General features: G+C 38.2%; 3 protein-coding genes across 15 annotated transcripts in view; all 3 read right to left on the bottom strand.

The window, feature by feature from the left end:
- Window positions 1–6,348, bottom strand: LOC103467692 (matrix-remodeling-associated protein 8). The gene is made up of 8 exons (XM_008414306.1): window positions 6,047–6,348; window positions 5,483–5,584; window positions 4,948–5,409; window positions 2,107–2,271; window positions 1,976–2,006; window positions 507–586; window positions 341–394; window positions 1–258 (listed from the first exon to the last, which is right to left on the bottom strand). Exons 1-8 carry the CDS (start codon window positions 6,249–6,251, stop codon window positions 233–235), a joined length of 1,125 nt encoding a protein of 374 aa, XP_008412528.1. The 5' UTR covers window positions 6,252–6,348; the 3' UTR covers window positions 1–232.
- An 8,332-nt stretch (window positions 6,349–14,680) lies between these two features.
- On the bottom strand, window positions 14,681–16,454 carry aurkaip1 (aurora kinase A interacting protein 1). Its single transcript, XM_008414307.1, has 4 exons — window positions 16,348–16,454; window positions 15,591–15,690; window positions 15,049–15,500; window positions 14,681–14,962 (listed from the first exon to the last, which is right to left on the bottom strand). Exons 2-4 carry the CDS (start codon window positions 15,637–15,639, stop codon window positions 14,846–14,848), a joined length of 618 nt encoding a protein of 205 aa, XP_008412529.1. The 5' UTR covers window positions 15,640–15,690; window positions 16,348–16,454; the 3' UTR covers window positions 14,681–14,845.
- A 1,330-nt stretch (window positions 16,455–17,784) lies between these two features.
- The window catches only part of rap1gapa (RAP1 GTPase activating protein a), a 43,015-nt gene continuing 39,633 nt past the window's right edge, over window positions 17,785–21,166 (bottom strand). For 12 of the 13 annotated variants that reach the window (XM_017305867.1, XM_017305865.1, XM_017305866.1 and 9 more), the window contains 3 exons: window positions 20,197–20,273; window positions 20,043–20,090; window positions 17,785–19,914 (listed from right to left, as the gene is read on the bottom strand). In XM_017305867.1, coding sequence (XP_017161356.1) covers window positions 20,082–20,090; window positions 20,197–20,273 — 86 coding nt within the window. In that variant the 3' untranslated portion in view covers window positions 17,785–19,914; window positions 20,043–20,081. Of the gene's footprint in view, window positions 19,918–20,042; window positions 20,091–20,196; window positions 20,274–21,166 lie in introns of all 13 variants that reach the window. The other variant, XM_017305861.1, reaches the window with a different exon arrangement.

The raw sequence follows: 21,166 nt of genomic DNA, 5'->3' as shown, positions 1-21,166 counted from the left end.
ATCAAATTGCAAGCTATACATATATGAGAAAAAAGGGGTAAAAAGTAAAGAGTAAAGCCATTCAAAGTGGAAAAGCTTTGTTTGCTCTTGTTACAGCAGAGGGAGTAATCCTCCTGTGTTTTCTCCTGGATTTCCTGTGTCATTATTACTTTTTTTTTCCTTCTTCCTCTGTCGTTCTTTGCGCCGCCGGTGTTTGCCCTGGACCTGCCAGCAGCATCTTAGAAATGCTCGCTCACTTCCACATCTTCCCATCAAATTCTGCAAGAGAAAGAGGGCAGGCAGCCTTCAGCTTTCTGTGTCTGGTTGTGTTTTCCAGCACTTACATTGAAGAATGCCTCACCCTTATTGCACTCTTTCACCATATCTCTTTCTTTCAGTAGGTTGTTTTTGAATTCTGTGGAGTTGGGAGAAAACACAAGGATAACCAGACAAAAAAAAAAAGCAGATTAGTAGCCAGAAGAAGCCATGTTTGTTTGCTGCTTGAGGATAAATTAGGTTCAGTGTACCTGGATTCAAGGAGTCTTGGTTGTAAGTCCTCATCTCTGTGCAGTCTAATGCTATCTCACCTTCACTGATTATAGTCCCACTGCACACATATAAGGTAGGGCTTTTTCAGCAACAAGGCTATACAAAGTRTTTTACAGGAATTAAAAGGAAATACAAACAAAATAACAAACCAAGGGAAAGAGCAAAAGAAGAAAAGGAATCTAATATTGATCTGAAGTATGTAAACTCCTGTTCAGGGTTGCTAAGTATCCTCTGATCTAATTCCATTTCTGGGTTGGAACAGGAGTCTAAAAATAGTCTAATAATGTTGATCTAAAGTATATAAACTAGATAAACTAGATACCGTATTATTCGAACTATAAGCCGCTACATTTTCCCCAACCATGCGGCTTGTAGCCCGGTGGGGCTTTTCTGTCGATTTTTCTTCAACCACCAGGGGGCGCTTTAGCAGGAAGAGAATCAATGGAAGTCAAAATTGGAAATCAAAGAAGAAAGCGTTGATTTTCATTTAGAAAGTGCTGATTTTCATTTCACGGAGAAATTTCTTCAAACTCCTACCACCTCATCATGGAAACAACACGAAGAAAAAKATGCCGCTTTTAAGTTGAGGGCTATTGATCTGGCAGTACAGGAGGGAAATAGAGCCGCTGCACGTAAACTCGGCGTGAACGAATAAATGGTTCGGCGTTGGAGACGGAGGGCTGCGTCTTTAATAAATCCATCAGGTTTATTAAGGATCCAGCCCTYTGCTGTGTCCTTGTGAAAACCAAGAGCAGCGGAGATGCCAGCGRGTTATATATGTACGTTTCCAGTTTTTTTTTTTTTCAAAAAACGTGTAGGTGCGGCTTATAGCGAGGTGCGCTCTATAGTCTGGAAAATACGGTACTCCTACTCAGAGTTGCTAGATAAGTAYAAGTAAGTATCCTCTGGTCTAATTCCTTTTCTGGTTTGGAAGAACCAGAGTCTAAAATGCAGTTGCTAAGGTAGTTTTTCTGGATTCTAAGTTTGGTTTAATCCCTGTCTGTTCTGGGGTGCTAAATAAATGTAAGTACGCATTATCTGGACTTTCTAAATGTGTTCTAAATTTGTAAAAGTAATGAGTACTCCTCAGTTTCTAAGTAATATTAAAAACTAAACGTTGCTGTTCTGGAAGAATCTTTTTTTTCTGGATTCTAAGTTTGTTCTAATTCCTTTTCTAGGTTGCAATAATAGGAGTCTCTCTGCATAACAAAATTAATCCAAGAAGTAGAATATTGGTCTAAATAGAGAGTATTCTACAGTTTCTATAAAAATAAACTGAAGAGTGACTAATCTAATTCCTAATTCCTTTTCTGGGTTAAAAGTGAGTACTCCAGCACTACATAAGCACTCTTATGTAGTGCTTATGTAGCACTACATTTTTATGTTATGTCACTAACATAACATAAAAGGAGAATATTTTAGTATTTAGTAAAGAATCATGTCTTACCCGACAGATCTACCCATTTCGTACTCCAACCCTGAAACAAGCAACCAGTGATGAGAATGAAAATGCACGAAATGTTCAGATTAAACATTAAAGCAGAATGAAAGACTGCAGCTAAAAAACAAASAGATTACCTCTCTTTTTCCGTCGCCTAGTCAACATGATGACAGCGATGACAATGAAAGCCAGCAGCAGGAAGGTTGCCAGGAAGTAGCCAAGGTGCTGCACGAAATAACCCCGTTGTTCAGGGAGGAAGACGTTCACCACGCGGGGGCTGTCCTCTGAAACCTCCTCCGTCTCTGGAGGCAGAAAAAAAGGAGGGAAAAATCRAACAAGGGCCTCTAGTGACGCAACTTTAAGAGATAACAGTTTAAATGATAACAATTTAATGTTAGCATAGCTCAAACTCTAATGCATTCATCAGGATTTTATTTGACAAAACAAATCAGTGCATAAAAATGGTTTGAAAAGATTTTTAGCCAACAAAATTCCGATATGTGCAGCGTGCCTTTATATTCTGACGCCCATAAATAAAATTTCCTTTAAAAGCCACCTAATTAATAAATACAGTTAACATAAGATGAAGGAGAAAGGACTCTACCCAGATGATACCGTAAGTGAAATATGTGCAAAATATTATTTGTGGCAGAAACTAGAGCTGGTTATTATCATGAGCATAACATTCRAACATGGTGGAAGAAGCATTATGCTTGGGGAATGCTTTTCTCCAGCAGGGGAAGKGAAGCTGTTCAGAGCTGATGGAAGATGGATGAAGCTAAATCCAAAACAATTAAAAAAACAAAACAACTTGAGCCTGAAGCAGAGATCAAGACTCTTAACATACAGCAAGATCTATGATGAAATGCTTTAAAAATCAAAGCATATTCAGGTGTTAGGCTCAGTCAACACAGAGCTAAATCCAATTAAAAACATAAGATTTAGGTTTAGCTATTGTGCAAAGAAAAATGAGCAAATATTCCAGTCCAGATGTGCAAAGCTTGTAAAGACACCCTGAAAAAAGCGAAATGTGACTTTTTGAAATATTTACTCAGAATTACTGAACATTTAAAGGAAAAAAGGTTTAAAAGGGTCTGAATACCTTTGGAAAGAAAACGCACTGAATAGTTTTTGTTCCCTCCAGAGAGAAGAGGGAAAGCAGGGAGTTAAATGTCAGAACGGCGTAATGGCTTCCAGGCCCGGTGTCATGCAGCTGCTATTTCTTTCTTCTCCTCAGTAAAAACACAAGACTGACCAGAAAAGAGGAGAAATGTGAGGAAGCCGAGGCAATTTCAGTAATGTGGTCGGCCTGCATGTCTGCATTAGTTTTCCATTCACAGCGATTTTTAAGTCTTCTCGCAAACACCCAGAAATCCAGCTGCTGCGTGAGTGGAAAACGAATCATTCAGCTCAATGCTGGGCAGTAAACAGGCAACAGGATGAAGGCGACTTTGTTTTTGTGATGAAAGCAAATCGTACAGGTGGAGAAGAGAGGGTTTTTATTTTTTCTTTCCTTGAAGGTAGGAAGATGGCTGATTAGAAAACCTCTGGCTTCCAAAACCAGCCAAACGTGAAGGAAAAACAAAACACCTCCACCACCCACTGTTGGAGCTAATTATCAGCTGTCACTGTATAATGTAGCTAATATGCATGCAAATGGAGACAAGTCTGAGGTCAGTGCCTCTCTGGAGAACAACTGACCTGCAGAGAGCCGGAGCCGCCCATTAACATCACCCCGACAGATCAGACGAGCCTGTTCGCGTCAAAGGCTGTTTCACATATGCTGCTCGCAGAAACTCGCTCTCTCCTTTGTTTYTTATGTTGTTTTCTTTTGCTCAGCGGGCCATGAATCATTTGCAAGTCAATGAACCGAAGCAAAGCATCTTCATTTTCAAAGACTGAGATTTGAGCTGAATTGTTGACAGCTTGCAAAATGTTTTCTTTGTGATAAGCAGGACGCGGTCGGTTTGTACTCGACGTGAGCGATTGCAGCGTGAAAAAGAAAAGCTCTCCTGACATTTGTCGTTTGTGATAAAGACGCTCKGAAACCTGGGAGAGAGCAAACCGTTMGAGATTAGATCGACAGTGTGGGAAGAGAGGCTGAACACCTTGTAGAAATTTGGATCCCACGGCTCCACRTGTGCATTTCTTTTCCTCTCAGCGTAATTTACAGCGTTATTAAACGGGCTGGCAGCCATTGAAGAGGGGAGGAGGATCTATAGTCTGACATGCATTCAGCCTCGCCTTGTTCTTTCATGTAACAGCTGGCCCAGATGTTGAACAGATGTAGATGGACTTCCTCTGACTGCGAGTAAACATGGCCCTGCCAGACGCCGATACACATCAGCAGAGGCTGCTTGAGAAAGAATAAACAGCAGAGCCGATACCGCACTGGTCTAGACAGAGGGCCGGGACTTTCTGGAAAATTAGGCTAAAGCAGAACAAAAAGGCAAGATATCCCCACCCTAACACCAAAATTACAGCACTTTGCTTGGTCTGCTCCTTCAAGTAAGCGCAGTTAAAATGTGTGAAGCTCCACAAAGCGTTATAAAATATAAAACAGTTGGTGGGGAAATTTACACCACTTCCACTGCAGGCGGTTTAAAGCTTTTGAAGAAAGAAAGGCAAAAGAAACTGATTTAAAAAATCCCACATTAGTGGTCATCAAGCTACAGAAGATYTGCCTCCTTTTCCTTTCACCTCTTTGTTTCTTTCTCACTCGACTCGTCTCTACATTCCTTCAATAGAACCTCCTCCCTCTTTAGCTCAAGCAGAAAAACAGGGAGGACTGAGGAGAAACTTGGCAGGAGCAGAGTCTGAGTTAACTGRCCAACTATGCCTGTAAATATGAAAAACACCCAGAGYAATCAACTCCCTCTGTCCACACTCGTCYCAGGAAGCCAAGAGAGGAAAGCAGGAGCAGTAGATGTCCGAAAAACAAATCTCTGGTCAAACTCTCTTAAGCCTGACTCACTTACTTGGTTCCAGCTCATCGTTCAAGAAGATTCTCGGAGGCGTTGTGGGTTCGCGTGGTAGTGAAGGTCCCACGGTCAGCCTGAAGATGCGCCTCTCGTGCAGACCGCAGTAGTGGTGGTGCAGGTGGCAGGAGTACAGGCCTTTGTCCTCAGGCGTCAGGTCAGAGATGGACAGCGAGAAGTCGCCRTACGTGAACGCGTCCTCTGCCACGCTAATTTTGCTCTGGGCAAACAAAGGCCCGTAATCCCGCCGCTCTCCGGAGGCATAGAGGTCCACCAGTCGGTCAGCCTTGTTGGGACGCACCCCGGGGGGCTGGAAGTCCCAGTGCGCCACCTGCTGCTGGTCCTCCTGGAGGCCGTCTCTCCAGAGGGCCCGGCGGTTCACGCAGGGCAGCACGATGGAGCTGCCCAGCAGCACCACCAACACCGTCTTCTCTCCGTCCCAGTAGCGCTTCTCTTTCCGAGCTGGAAGAACCACATCGTTGTGAATCTCAGCTGACAGTTTGAATTATTCTGCYGCGCYGCCAGATGGCCTCACCTGACTTGGTGACGTTGAGCTGGATCTGAATGGACTCGTGAATCTGACAGTAGTGATGGTGCAAGTTGCAAGTATAAACTCCTTTGTCTGTGTTTACAACATCTGAAAGACAAAAAAAAAAACACTCAACCAAGGTTTCCCTCTATTTTAAGCCTGGAGGGCCACCAGGCTTTACTTGCAACCCCACCAGGGTGTTTATTTTATTTGTTTATTTAATTTTGGTTTTTTAAACATTTGCCTCTCAACACTTCATAGTTGGTGTTTAGGTATTGTTAAAGTCTTTCAATAACATATTACCTAGTGATATTTTCCAAATTTCCTGGCAACTTTTARCATTTTTATTTATAACATGGAAGGCTGCTGGATGACAGCCCTACAGCGCCCCCTACCACCAGGCTTAGCTAGTTAGCAAAACAGTTTTTGAGACAATAATAATAATTTTTAAAAAAACAGCAATTTTCCACGTTTCACACTGAAGTTTATGACTGTAAACACAAAATATTTAATGGCTGTTAATACTTTTACGAGGCACTGTAGCGCTACAGAAAACCAAAACAGCCTCACTGTTGATGACGAGCGAGAAGTTTCCGTCGTTGAAAGCCGAGTCCGGGATGGAGACGCGTCCCTTATTGAAGCCGTTRTAAACCCTCTGCCGAGCTCCAGGCGACATGTCCAAAACTCGCTCCACCGAATATTCCGGGCTGCTGTGAACGACGTCCCAGTGGACCACCCTCTGACGGTCCTTCAGCCGGTCCTGGGTCCACACCATGCGGGGGCTGTGGCAGGGCAGGACGGCCTTGGAGCCTGCAGGGAGGGTGATGTTCTTGGCCTCCACCACAGCAGGCCTGCTGCTGCTGCTTTGACCCCAAGCTGACACAACGCATCAACACATTTTCATAAATTAATCAKAAATTYGTCTTCTATGAAGACATTGCGCAGAAGGATGAATGTTTTACCTTGTGGYAGAAAAATCACAGCAAGAACTGAAAAAAAARRMMWKGKKGKTWRRWTTTKRWKSATTTATTTTATATGTTGTTCTGGGTTCTTTTGGGTCGGCCACTGCCCTCAAAGTGGTTTACTGGAGTAAYAGCACCTTAGCAACAGAGGTGGTCCTACCCTGTTTGGCGCCCTGGGCAAACCACCTCCAATTCCTATACTTCAGTCTCTAATAACAAAACATGAGTGCTTTAAAATGGCCACACATTCCAGKGTCTTCAAATAAACCTGTTTACAACATACACATTTTCTCCAATAGAGCTTTAATATCAGTCAAACATTGAATATATAATAAATATGGAGTCTACTGTCATGTTCTGACATGACAGTAGACTTGGATTGTACTCAATATTAACGATTTACTAAATCGGTTATATTTAAATATTGGTTTTACTTTCACTCTAAACAAAATAATCTGCAAACCTCAACTTAAATAACATTGGTCAGCAACCAAAAATTGAGCTTTTTCAATCATTTAAGAGTAATTTTGATTATCTGAATCCAAAAATCACATTGGTTTTGCTCAATCAGGTCAATACACTGAAMAATATGAGCATTAAAATGCATATCTCACATAGGTTTGTAACATTTAATTAATACACTGTGATAATGTCACAAAAATKTWATCAATTTAGTCAGAAGATTGGAGTCCTTTAAATCAAATTAGAATAAAAACTTGACCAAAATAGTCCTAATTCTGTTGAAAAAACATAGAAAACTAAGTGTAACTAACCTTGGAAAAATGAACACTCTTGACAAAATATAAGTTATCACATTGAAGAAAACACATAATATAGCTTCACAAACTTCTGTTAGTGTGGAGGAAACTAATTGTTCCACTAACCTGGCGTTACGCCTTCAAGACAATACACAGGGCAAAACAGACCAACTTCTACCGGTGGCGGCCCGCCTGTCAGGCTCTGAGAAGGGCAAATTAAGCCACCTTTGTTTCTCATCTGTCCTTGAATTTCTTTAGTTTGGGGCAAAATTTGTTGTTCTTTGAAACATTTTAGCCTCCTTCAYGTTGGATTCAGGCCACAGAGTTGCAGATCAATTTTAATCCAGCTCTCTAATACATGTGAAAATCACAAAAAAGTTTGTATTATGTTTTCCACAGGATGCCGTAACAAACTAATAAATAAAACCTATATTTGACCACTGGTTTTTGTATTTACTCAACTTATCTTTGACTGATATTGGAATTTATGATCCAAAAACCTAAAAAAAAAAAAAAAATGCATTTTAAGGGAGCAAATACTTTTTCACCACTTTGTGAGGCTCTTTCATCCTTAAAGCTGCAGTACTGCTTTTGGACAAAGGCAGTAAAAACTTTCAGATTCAGCAGATGTGGGTTCAGTTCAAAGTCACAAAAGAGAAAATATAAAAAACAACAGGGTGAAACTAAAATCCCAAAGTGGAGTCACTCAGAAAAACATCCCTAAATATATACAATATACCCTGAAAAATTTTCTTGTTTGTCTTTTCTTCTTCTGGTGACTTTCCTAGGGCTTACTTTCTATTTCTAATCACTCGGTGCTTTTTGGCTGTCTGTTTACTGAAAGGCCAGTGGAGGTGGATGCTGCCAGAGCACACAGAGCCTCTATTCATGGTGGCAGCTGATGGCTCTCTGCAGGGCCGTGATCCTGCAGAGGCTCTAATTCAAGCCACAGCCTGTTCTCCTACGTCCAGGAACCTGACCAAACACCTGTGTTTCCTCTGGACCTCCAGTGAAAACACCAAGCCATAAACCCCCAAGTGCTGTTTCACAGTTTGTGTTGAATGTTCATGTTGGACACGAAGAAGAAGAAAAAAACAGATTGAGTTCTGTGGAACGTCTAAATTGTTCAGTGGATAAATAGCAAGAGGAAATAAACTTTTAATGGTTTGACTTTTGTAAGTAGTTCAAACTCTGTCGTGTGTATATTTTACAACAGTTGAAGATTCTTTGGAAAAAATGACAGCATCTGTTGCGTTGTAATAATTTGTTTTTACATGAAATAGGGGAAAAACACAGAATCAGTCTGATAAAAACCTCTGACCCATTTTTTCCTACAACTTCTACAACACAGACTATTTTTAATGAGTGGCTTGAAAAAAAATCCCAGAGTTCTTAGCTGGCTGAATGATGCATAGTGACACATGCACCTCTCCCACTTCCTGTCAACTGGTTGCTATTTTTCTCAAACTTACAAGAAAAATACATTTTACTATTTTCAAAGAAATATTTCTGGAGAATGGATACAAATAGAATCTAGTCTGACTATAGATTTTTATTTTAGGGTTGAACATATAAAAGTGGCTACAGGATTTTTTTAAAAGTCGGAAAAAGAAAAACAAAGTGCATTGTAAGTATAAAAATCTATGTTTTGTAACATTTTAACAGTTACAGGTATTACATGTTTTGCACTTTAAACTAAAAATGTTCTTCATTTTTTAATTGTATTTAAAACATTAGTTTACTTTAATTTTTGTTACTTTCACAGAAAATTGTATGAATTTTGCAGTAGGTTTGCACCGATTGCAGTTTTCTGGCCGATCTGGTTTTTCTTTTTTGTGTGTGTGGTTTTACTTATTATTACTCTTATTATTTTAACATTATACTTATATTTTTTCTCGTGTTATTTTTCTTTTTCATCAACTTATTCTATTATYATCTTTGTACAGCACTTTGGTGCAGTTTTAAACCTGTTTTTAAAGTGCTAWATAAATAAATTTGACATTGCATTGATCGCCGATTACCGATCTTTAAAAAAGCCTAACCTGCCAATTCCGATTTTGGGCAATACCAATTTTATTTYGTCTGAAATTTTGCTCATTATAGCAAGAAAGTTGCTGAGTTGGCAACAATGGGGTGACAATTTTTAACTGTAATCTTGCAGACATGACCTGGTGGGCCGGTCTGTCGGTCAAACCCATTTTTCACTGGAGAGCAAATCAGGACAGCGGTTGTTTTTTAGTACTTTGCCAAAGWACCGTATTTTTCRGACTAAAAGCCGCTACTTTTTCCCCAAGCTTTGAACATGCGGCTTTTCTGTGGATTTTTCTTCAACCAACRGGGGGCGCTTTAGCAGGAAGTGAATCATTGGAAGTCGCACCGACCCCACATAAAACATCTCATTCTGGAAAACTTTACTGACTTATTTTCTTMCACCRAAGCGTGCAATGCAGACGTTGAAACAAAAGTGCCTCAGCCCCTGTAATTGTCTCTTATAAAACACTGGCATTGACTCATCAGACTGTTTTAGGGCTTAACTACGTGCTACTGCATTACCAGAGATAATAACTGATATTTAGCAAATGGCTGCCGTCACTCGAACCGCATGAAGCAGAAGGAGAATCTTGTAAGGTAAAGAAAAGTGAAGTTGTAAAAATAAACTTGATCTGTAAGCAGAAATGTTGTCATTCTAGAGTTGTGTGAGTGTGTGGGTTACTCATCACGCAGTCACAAGTCTAAGCGTGACAAATGTTTGTCTGCAGAGTCAGCTAAACGTTCAGACACCAACTGAGACATGGTGAGTGAACTGAGGACACAGATGAGTTTTAGAAATGGCATTCAAGGTTCGTTTCATCAAAACATTTCTACCTAACAACATGGATCTGAATGTCTTTTAAAACTTCTTTTATTTCAGCAGTTATATTTAAAAAATGTAATTCATGTTATACAGAGTCATTACATGCAGAGTGATATATTTCAAGTGTTTACTTTCGTAATTATSCCGGATAGCTAGTGTTGATTCAGTTTCTCTTATAATTACAATATTCAGTTAAAACAATTAAGCATATTTTTCCCTTCTCCATTGTAACTCTTGAATTGTCTTTGCTTCACAAATCTCTCAAGGCTGCAGTTATCTGTGTTGCTGGTGCACTTTTTTCTTCCACTCAACTTTCCATCAACATGCTTGGACACTTTGTGAACAGGCGACTTCTTCTGCAATTACTCTTTTTTTCTTTCTGTCTGATGAACAACTGTCAAGTCAGAAGCCTTCACATTAGGCCATAACATAATGCAGTCACATTCAATAAATTATACATGAAATCTTCTGGTTATTCCATCAAATACTGATTTCTGRACTCTTCCTGAGTTAAAACAGCAGTACTGTTGTTTCTAAATGAATATGAACTTGTTTTATTTGCATTATTTGAGGTCCGAAAGCTCTGCATCTTTTTTCTTGTTTTGCCCATTTCTCATTTTCTGYAAATAAATACTAAGAAAATAAAAWATCAAATAAAAGAACAATGTTCATTTTACTAAAACACATGCCTGTAAAAAGTAAAATCAGAGAAACAGATCWTTTTAAGCATTATCTTAATTTTAAATCCCAATGAGTTTCATTTGTCAGATTAAATATTAWTCTACCTTTAAAAATAACTTTAAAGCAGGTATTTAACATACTTTTTATGAAGTCTACACTTATTTTTTAAAATACATATTCTTTTATTGGCCTAATGTAATGTTTTAATTTTAAAAGTCATATTTCCATTAGCTTTGAGTGGAAAATAATCACAACTAACAAAAATAAAGGCTTTTAATTGTTTAATTTTGTGTAATTAATCAATATAACGTGTTTATCTTTGTGATAAARTTGCTAAAATAAACAAACTTTTCAATAATGTTCTACTTTTTTTAACTTAAAAATATGTTAGTGGTCTTGTGTGATGTTAAGAATGTTGTTTTTCATAAGGTGCAACACTTGAATCTATAGAAATAAATGCACTATTTGATGACACTGTACCACTTCCTTATGATGTGATGTGTGGGCCACTGTAAGCTGGACGGAGTGGGACGAAGGGTGACTGGCCTCCTCAGAGTCTAAACACACTTATTCCTCTTTCCCTGTCATTTGCTGCCTCCAATGACTGCCTGCTTGCAGCTACGGTCCAAATCAAAACAGCAGTTCTCATCTTTTCCATGCCGCTCTGCTGTTTGTGGTCGATCATTAAAACAGACCCGACCATCATAAACATGCTGYGGATGAATCCCCCTCCTCCTGCTCCACGTCGCCCCGGACCCAAAGCGACCCACTCGTGGTGAAAACACTCATTACTGACACGTATAATGACTGGCTGCTGGATTGTGCTGACTCCTGCTCTCAGACCGCAGTTAACTGGAAACACATTGGGCTGAATCCATAAAGCAAAAAAAACACTCAGATCACTGCAAGAGTGCAAAAGCAGGACGAAGCCAGTCGCAGCCGAACAGCCGTACTGAAGGCTGAAGTTTATGTTTTATGAGTAAAAAACTCAAACCTTTTATATTCAGAACGGAAAACCTGAAGAGTTTGTTTCCTGAGACATAAATACATACTTCAGATAGTCTGCAAATTTCAGAAAGTTACATTTCAGACATTTAATACATGAAAAACACAAGGGAGTTAACTAAATAACTTAGGAACTATTTTAATAACTTAACGAAGTTTTATTACATATTTCTCAAATTAAGTTGGTGTTTTTCAGCTCTTTTTACACACAAAATACAGTAAACCTCTTAATACGTCATGAAGTTACAGTAGGTGGCAGTAAAAGTTAAAAACCCAGTTTGTTTATAATGAATCATACAGAAAAAGCATTTTGATTTAGTTTAATTTCCTTCCTGCATTATGGGCTTTTCTCACTGTAAAAACTCCCTCATTTTTCTGCTAGAAAAACAGCAAAAGAAACAACAACAAAAATGGCACCTGCATAACTGCAACAAAAGGGGGAAAAAAGGCAAGAGGCAACTATTGATCAAACCTAAAAAAAAGAGAGAAACTTGCATAAAAACTCAATGTATCTACAAAGTACTAAGACTGACAGTTTAATAATAGATCTTTATCTGGGGGGGGGGGATCAGTGCTTGTGAGGGTTTTATTTTATTACAGTCACCAAGCAAGCATAAAACATGACAGGATTCAGAAAGAACACAGTAAAATATGGTTTTCTATGAGTTGATCTGACCCTCCTGGGAGAAAAACGCCTCAGTGTGTCATTTTCTGCTGCCGTAACCAGCATATTGTTAACCACAAAATACAAGTTTACATGCGGCCCTCTGTGTTGTWGCTGTCATCAGTGTGACTACCCACTTATCAGATTTTATGACTTAATCTCTGATGTTTAGGTTTAAGTGGACAGATATCTAGACAGATAAGCTTTTTCTTTTCTTCGTAACCTGGATTCAATTACAACAAACATTCCTTTGCGACTTTTTTCAAGTTCTACAAGAATAAGAATGATAAAAAAAATAATAACAATAATAATAATTAAAAAAAACAATGGACTTACTCTGCAGGAGATTCATATCTAGGCGCATCTTCTCCTCGGCGCTTGCAGCAGATGTGGCTCCGTCAGAGGTGGTGTTGTTGCGCACATCAGTTGTTAAAACACTAAAGATTTTGCGAAGCTGCAGCAGCTGCATGGGTTCTGTTGTGTTCCTGCAGGCTGAAGCTCCACARGCTCCACCTTCACCAGGCCATGAAATTCAACACCACACACACACACCAACTTTTTAAAAAAGGTAATGAAAACAAAGAAAAGGTGCAAATATGAGTTTTAATCCCCATTTTAAAGACTTGCAAACACATTTATTCTAACATCTCACTTTTTTTCTTTTACACTCTATACAAAATCTTTTTTCCAAGAAAACGTGTGTTTCTTTCCAAAGGCTGTTGAAACATTTGCCCCCAAAGTTTTACAGCTTGTTGTTTGGACTCTGGTTTCTTTTCGCGCATGTTTTTCCATTATACAGTTTTTCCCACATGGAAAAACTTCTCCTCACTTTCCTTCTTCTTCTTCTTTTTTTTTTTTTAAGGTTAAACGAAACTCGCTCGTAGAAGTCCTGAAGAATCTTTGCAGATTTTTCCGAACTCATAAACCCATTATTAAAGGATTATCAAAATGCCTTTTAGACCGAACCACTCAAAGCCAAATTATGTCACGTTCACTTATTTTATGTAACGGCGCAATACCGCCATCTAGTGTACGGCACTAACAGAAATCACAACCTTTGAACCTAAACCACGAACTGCRTATTTGATTTGCGGTTTAATTGATACATCGACACAAAATAGCTCATAATTACAGTGGAAGGAAAGTGAGACGGGTTTTCCAAGTCTTTAATGAAAGATTTGTAATCGCTTCCATGTAATCGAATGCCTATAAATAAAGAGTCGCTTCATTTTTAAAACTTCTGAACAAATATAGCTGATCCATGAAGGCCTAAAAAATTAACAGCATCGTGGAAAGCAATTAATTAGACCAATTGGTTACTTACCTGATCTTTATGGTTGAGTGGAAAATGGAAATCCAATGCTGAAAGAAGGCTGTCCCTTTTGAAGCAACCGTAGAAAAATAAAAGATGCTCTGGTTGGCTGAGAGTTAAACTAAATCTTCTGGCCAACATGCAATGCATTATGGGAATGTGGCAGAAACCGACCACTGCCCTAAAGGTGAAACATGAAGCATCATCATCATCATCATCTTCAGCAGGGACAGAGAAGATGTTCAGAGTTGATCTGAATATGGATGGAGATCAAAAAGTCCTGGAAGAAAACCTGCTTGAGGCTGGGTTATACCACAGCATATTAATGTGTCATATTGGCCCAGTCAAAGTACAGATCTAATTCAAGTTAGGAATCGACTCCTTTTTAAAATCAGTTTCATGGATTCTCCCCAATCTGACCATTTTTTTGCAAAGAAGAGTTGGTAAAGCTGGTAGAAGCACGGGATTGACTCGTTTCAGATGAACRKTAATGCATGCCAGGCATTTCAAACTTTTTATTTGTAGAATTATATTTAAAAACTATCAATCACACCACGTTCTGTTCTGGGGATTACTGTGGAGYATTTAGAGATGATGGTGCAAAGCAATGATTTTGAATGAAATCAATAAAATTAGAAACAACCCTCACCATACTCTTCATGAGTCTTAAGAAAAACAGGGTCTTTAGTCAGAGGCTTTTTCAAATTCACTGTAATACAGACTCCTGCAGCAGATTCGTTGTGCCCACAGCCATCACCGTCTACAGTAACTTTGAAGAAATTTGAGTTAACATGAGTTACAACATTTCATCTCCCTTTGGGATCAATAAAATATTTAACATTTTTCTCCCATGCCACCATTATACGTTTGTCATTTCTGGCTGTAAAGTGACAAAATGTGAATAAGTCGAAGGATTCTAAATAATTATTCAAAGTACTGGATGTAGAGAAAGGAACAAAAGAAAAACATTTCGAGTGAAAAGAGTGAGATCTTTATTTAGACGACGTATTTGCAGAACTTAACCGCACCCACAGAGATCGTGACCTTATGACGTGGCGATGAAGAGAGGTGTTCAGGATCAGCCGGTGGGAAGAATGATGCAACACAKACTAAACATTTGATTTCAGTGTTTCTCAGTTCCTTTTGTTTCCTTGTTGTTTAATAAAGATCTTGGGTGTGGCCCAGCCGTCCGGAGCTTTCTTCAGTCCGGCTCTCTTCCATATTCTCTTCAGATCCTCCTCAAATCTTTTCTGCACACAACATAAATAACCAAGCTTATTTGACAAGAGCACACACATAGAATAAGAGAATAGCAGGGTTACCATTTGCTCCTCACCTGCTTTCTTCTCCCCCTGCCCTCCAAAACTTTCCTTTTCAAGAATTTAGTCCGTTTTTGCAGCTTCTTGTACTTATGTCGGTTAATCTTTCGCCGCCGGATCTCTAAAACATTCTTACATCTCATGGGTGTTGCAGAGCCCTCCCCGTCCTCCAAAACAGGCACAGAGATYGGTGGCAGCAGCTTCTCTTGCAGCAGCTCTATGTCTTCCTGCRGCGGCGCTGACTCCAGCAGCGGCGGCAGGGAGTAGCGGAGAGTTAGCCAGCTTTCCAGCGGACTCACTGAAAGCTTCCGCGGCACCAGAGCCTCTTCCAGCTCCGGCTCAAGCTGGACCCATCGCGGAGGACGCGTGTTGTCTGCTGCTGTCGAGTAATTTCTTTGTTTCTGCTGTAGCGATGAGCAGGAAGACGGAAGGCATGTGTTCAGAATGCCTCCTTGAACTTGAACTCCATCTGGGAATTAAAAGAGAAAGAGTCAATCAAGATGGTCGGAAAAAAATTAGAATAACAGTAAAAAAWRTTTGCTCTTCTGTTGATACTTACAGGTTGTTCTACTTAATAATCGTGGGACAACTCTCAAGGCAAACATCATCAACRATCAACTAAATAAATTCATCAGTAGTGGGGTGTTTCATCAGAGGTCCTGCAAACAAGTAGATAGAGCTGAATTAGTCACAACTGGATTGCTAAATTAAAGGACAWAGACAGTTAAACGGAGGTAATTAGAAACAATAATGAAATKATCAGTCTTAGTTGTGTCCCTGCTGCATCAAAGTTSATTGAGAAAGCAACCAAAACTTAATCTGATTGATTAGTTTATGAAGAGAGGTTTACCAAATAAAGGCAARAATATTTTGTTTCCAGCTCTMAAATGTAAGCAAACTATTCTGTCTTAAAACAATGCAAGAGTTATTTGCAGCTGGTTTTGTAGATCAGGGAATGTTGAGTAAAATAATCCAGATTGCGGATAATATATTTCACAGTGACACGAACGTAGCTAAATAAAATTCAGAATATGCATAGACWGTAATGTAAAAATGATCAAMCAACAGAATAAAAKAAATTGGAAGTAGAACCAGAGTACATGCACCTCCTTCCAAGCCGAGAAACCATAGCAATAACGACTTTTTTCTTATTTGAAAGGGTGCTTTGCTACTAGCTATGCAGCTAACTGTGGATACGGATTTAAAAATCGTTACGTTGCGGAATATTGCTCAGTAAGAGTAAAAAATTCATATTTTAAACAAAACAACCACACAATTACTGACAATATATGAAATGAAAAAAGAAATTACATTACCAAATATTTTCGTGACCGGGTTTCCTTGTCAATGTGACTTAGGAATTCAACTTCCGGTAGGTGYGACATGTGTTTACGACGTTTCCTGTTTCGACTGCAGAACAATGGTTCCGCGAGAACCGATTGACGCAGCCCCTGAATTTGGACTTGAATGAAYGGAGGGCACAGATAAATGAAAATTGTCGAAAGCTTCAGTCTCTACCCGAGTCTGAAAAATGACTGATTAGTGATAAACCTTCGAAAATTGGTTGCAATTATAGTGAAAATAATGAACTATAGCTCATTTCCATTTTTGTGGTTTAGGGGAAACAGAAAAACATAACATTTACAAAAGAATATTTATTTATTTATTTATTTCGAACAGACAGAAAAGACAATCAAGAAAAAAGAAAACCAAATAAAATAGAATGAAACAAACGTAATAAAAAAATATAAAATAAAACAAATTATTCTGCCCATGAATATGAATATTTTTTATATATATATTGTATTACGCAGTCCGCTGCCAAGCCTTAAATAATCTAATCGACTATCTTGTCACTTATAAGTGGCCAGAATATGAAGTACAGACCTTTTTTTCGTTTCGTTTCTGTTTTAAAATAGTTTTTTTTATTGCATATCTATAGTATTTGAATCTGGAATGTAAGATGGCTGTGGAAGTGGTGTGACTAGAAATGAACCACCTCTTGATTTAGACAATTATTTTGTGGATCTGATGGACATCAACAGTGTCTCAGGGAGAAACACAAATCCATCACCACGCTAAAATGGAGAATGAGTTAAATTGTAGTGTTAAAAAGTTCTTCCTCCAAAATAAATGGAGCATTGAGGACAAAAAACAGATATTTATCCTACACAATTACATGTTTATATGATTAATACTGTCTAAACAGCACAGGTTTTAAGCTACGGAAGTGCATGTGAAAAAAAATACATAAAAACATGTCATTCCACTTTAATCAAAACATCTTAAATATTAAATGAAAATAGCACAATATAGGACATTACCAAATTACATTAAATTACTATAAGCCTACTAGAAAAGGAAAAGGATTTATGATCAGAAGTATTTTCCCTCTTCAGCTGGTAAGTGTATGATGTGACGACATCAATATCCTATATGTCCATATTTTGATTTATTTGTTTGCATTATTGTGAACCTCCATGGAAACATGTTTCCACTGAGTCATTTGTTCCATCAGCACTTTTATTTTTAATCACGATTACATTAAGTTTCTTTGTGGCTATTTGACTCATGTCTGAAGTCGTCTGCTTCCCCTATTTGGTTCCACATGTGAAACCTGAACTGTCAGAATCCTCCAATTTTATTCTGGAGGAATAAAATTCTCATCGAATCMTTTAATTAAATTAGTTTCTCTTTGGCTTTGTGAAGACTGTGTGTGTATGTGTGTGYGTTTGTAAAAGCAATGTCCAGCAAACTTTAAACTTCTTGGGGTATTTATTTACAGTAAAAACAAGCAAAAACAAAACATTCATTTCATTGGAAATCCTGATGATTTTAACTATTGCCTACWCTGGCTTTACTTACACTGTCRTTGTGTGATATAAGGCAACTGAAATGGTCAATGGGATGTACAGAGACATTTTCCCTTTTACAGTCTGAAAACCTTTAAAAATCTACAAAACTGTCAAAATAAAATCTGAAATCAAGAATGTACATGACATAAAACAACAGTAAATATTCAACTTGGCAGTAAACTTATGGTGTTGCTCCTCCCAGTTTAAAATCCACCAGCTATAAATATATGTACTCCTGTTAAATTTATATATATGTACACACAACCAGTAGCTTAATTTGGATTTAGTCACTTTTAAAGCAAATAAATATACATGGTTTGATCATATTTGCATTGCAAACTTACTGCACTGAACAAGGTTAGAGCCCTGAAACAAGCCAGGCGCCACAGGTAAAGACTACAATTACACCAAAGCAACATATACAAGCTGAATSACAAGACGCTGAGTGTTATCACCAGAGAGGAACCGTGTAACGCACACTTCACCAGGAACCGWGGACAAAATTAAAACATGGTTAGAGAAAGACGGGAGTAAGAAAATAACATTGCTATGACTACATTGGTACATCGGCTGACCATACAGGCAGTGACTTATTACTACAGGCAATGCAACCAATTCTTCAGTTCCTCGAATCAAGTTTGATTAYTATTTAATCTAATACAACTGAYGTAGTTTGGTAGATGAGAACGTGGCAAATATTGAGGTAACATAAACTTAAAGGCCAAGAAAACTTTGARTATCAGTCGAGATTCTTCTTTCCAGTAAACTTTAATTGTTTGTTAAATGTGCTTAATTTGGAGAAAGTAGATAGAAAGTGTCTTAGTSCAGCAATCATGTTCTTCTCTTTGGATTTCACACAAGTAAACTTTTCTGATGCACATTACGTGCTAAATCCTTCAGAATTTATATTGGAGATCGTTATTAAGCTAAAAACCTTAAAGGGCAAATGTCATCATACTCCAACACCAGAAAAGCATAAATAAATAAATACAATTTGCGCTTATATTCCTTTACATAAATTGGTGGAAACAATGAGAYAAGAACTAATATTTTCCAAAACAATTGTCTATTTAGTAGATTTCTCAATGTAATTTAAATGCTAAAAAATKAGCTGAATAATTGCCATTGTGATGATAACATGCTTATTTATAGTTTTGGTTGTGTGTGGTTTTTATTTACGTCTTATTGTTTTCAGTTGTGTTTTATTTTGGATATTTAAAATCTTGTTCCAGTGTGAAATGTCCTGATCAAAATCAAAGCTTATTGACTTCTCAGAGGGTGAACTTGCATTATTATCATTATTTTCTTTATTATCTGTAAAACAACAATATAATCATTTATCGCAATAATATCTGCGACAATTTATCGTCTAGAAAAACTTGTCTTTGTGTCCGTTGTGTTCAGAGTCGAACACGTAATGTCGYTACCCTTTTGCAACTTGCATTCTTGGTTATCATTTTCCTTTTTTCAAATCTTTAAATGTTGCTCCRCTTCCAAAATGGAAATGAATCTTTTGCCATTGTGAAACAAAACGTCTAATTTTAAGAGGTGAAATTTTAAATATGATGATACATGCCCTTTAAACTGTCTTTATCTTTAGGCTGCAGGTTTCCTCACGATGACAGCTCGGAGCACAGTCTGTACCTTTCACAGCCAGAACGCCATGACTTCAACAAGACAACTACACTAAAGTGACATTTTCACAGATAAAACATTTACATTTGCAGATAAAATGTGCACTTCTACAACAAAGGCCAGGAAAAATAAMAAATWAAAAAAAAGTACAACCAGGCAACGGATGTGGGAACAGGCAAAGAGATGAGTGGAAGGAAACGAAGGATGTAAAAATCTGGCCCCTTTTTGTGCGTAACCCTTCCTAGTGTCCTCTGGGTTTCTGGATGCATGTCGTCCCTGAGCAGCCAACTGCAGGCTCCAGCCGATAGTCCTCCCTCATCTTCATCATCGTTCTCCTTCTCTTCACCCGTCATGTCAAATGCATGGTTCTCAGAAGGAGTGAGACATATGGGACTGCTTTCGGGAGAAAACAGGTAACTGGTTACAACTCACAAGCAGCAACATTTGATCACTTTTATTTTCATACAGGATGTCTTTTCCATTTGGTCATAGTAAAGGGTGCTGAATGAAATAAGTCCTACCTGAAGATGGAGATTCAGGATATAATCAGGTGGGCAGGGCTAACAGTTCTGCACAAARAGAAGCACAAATAATCAAATAAAAGACTAATAAATATTAAAAAAAACGTGCAGAAATTTGGAGGTGGAAAATATAAAATAACTGCAGGTGACTCACTGATGACTGATGGTCATGTGATCGTTCCAGTTTGATCCGAATGTCGGCGGCTTTCCCTCGATCAGATTTACCGGGTCCTGAGGGACAAGACAGCAGAGGAAGTACAATCAACATTAGAGACTGCTTTTTGTCGCAATGCAACAATAAACTTTAACGTATTTTGCTGAAGTTTTATGTGATTGGACAATACAAAGTGGAAAATGATGTATAGTGATGTATCCAGCCAGTACGTTCTGATTGGGTTTTCTGTTGGGCCACGGCTGATGAATCAAACATGTGAATCAGCCGTGATTCACATCACGTGATTCACATTCACATCAGATGTCAGATGTCACTGACATCTGACTATTGGTCAGATGTTAGTGACTATTGGTTGGTAATTCACTAAGCGGTATTAGAGTAAAAGTAGATATGYAAACAAATAATCAATTAAATTAACCCTTTCATGCATGAATTATGATCCTTTATGTCACAATTTTTTTTAAACTGTTTTTGATTTTTTTTTAAGGCTTAAAAAAGGTGGGAAAAATGTTTTGTTAAAAWTTTTTATATTTTTTTCTAGGTGGTCAGTTGCAATTTTCTCCAAATACAAAGGTGTTATTTGGAAATACATCCRTAGTATTAGTCTTTTGGGGGTTACTTGATGTCACCATATATACTTTTTTATATGTAAGAGTCATCTACTGTAGAAGCAGGAACCGGGTAGTCCTGAGTTGCTTTTTCGTCTGTCGGCCATATTGGATTTAACAAAAATGTTYTTGCACTTGCATTGAATGGCCAGTAGTTGATAGTTGATTGTATGATGCCCTTTGTCCACTTCAGTGGTTTGTGTGCATTTCTAACATAAAAATCCACCAGATAGCTGTYCACTGCAGTGACCRTTATGCATGAAATGGTTAAAATGCATACACCTTTTGCTTTGCTTTGTATTAGTCTGTCACAAAATGATCAAAAAATGATCGCTCTTATG

This window comes from Poecilia reticulata, linkage group LG7, assembly GCF_000633615.1.
Source record: "Poecilia reticulata strain Guanapo linkage group LG7, Guppy_female_1.0+MT, whole genome shotgun sequence".
NCBI lineage: Eukaryota > Metazoa > Chordata > Actinopteri > Cyprinodontiformes > Poeciliidae > Poecilia > Poecilia reticulata.
Note: the sequence above shows the minus strand (reverse complement) of the source record. Positions and strands in the feature narration are given on the sequence as shown.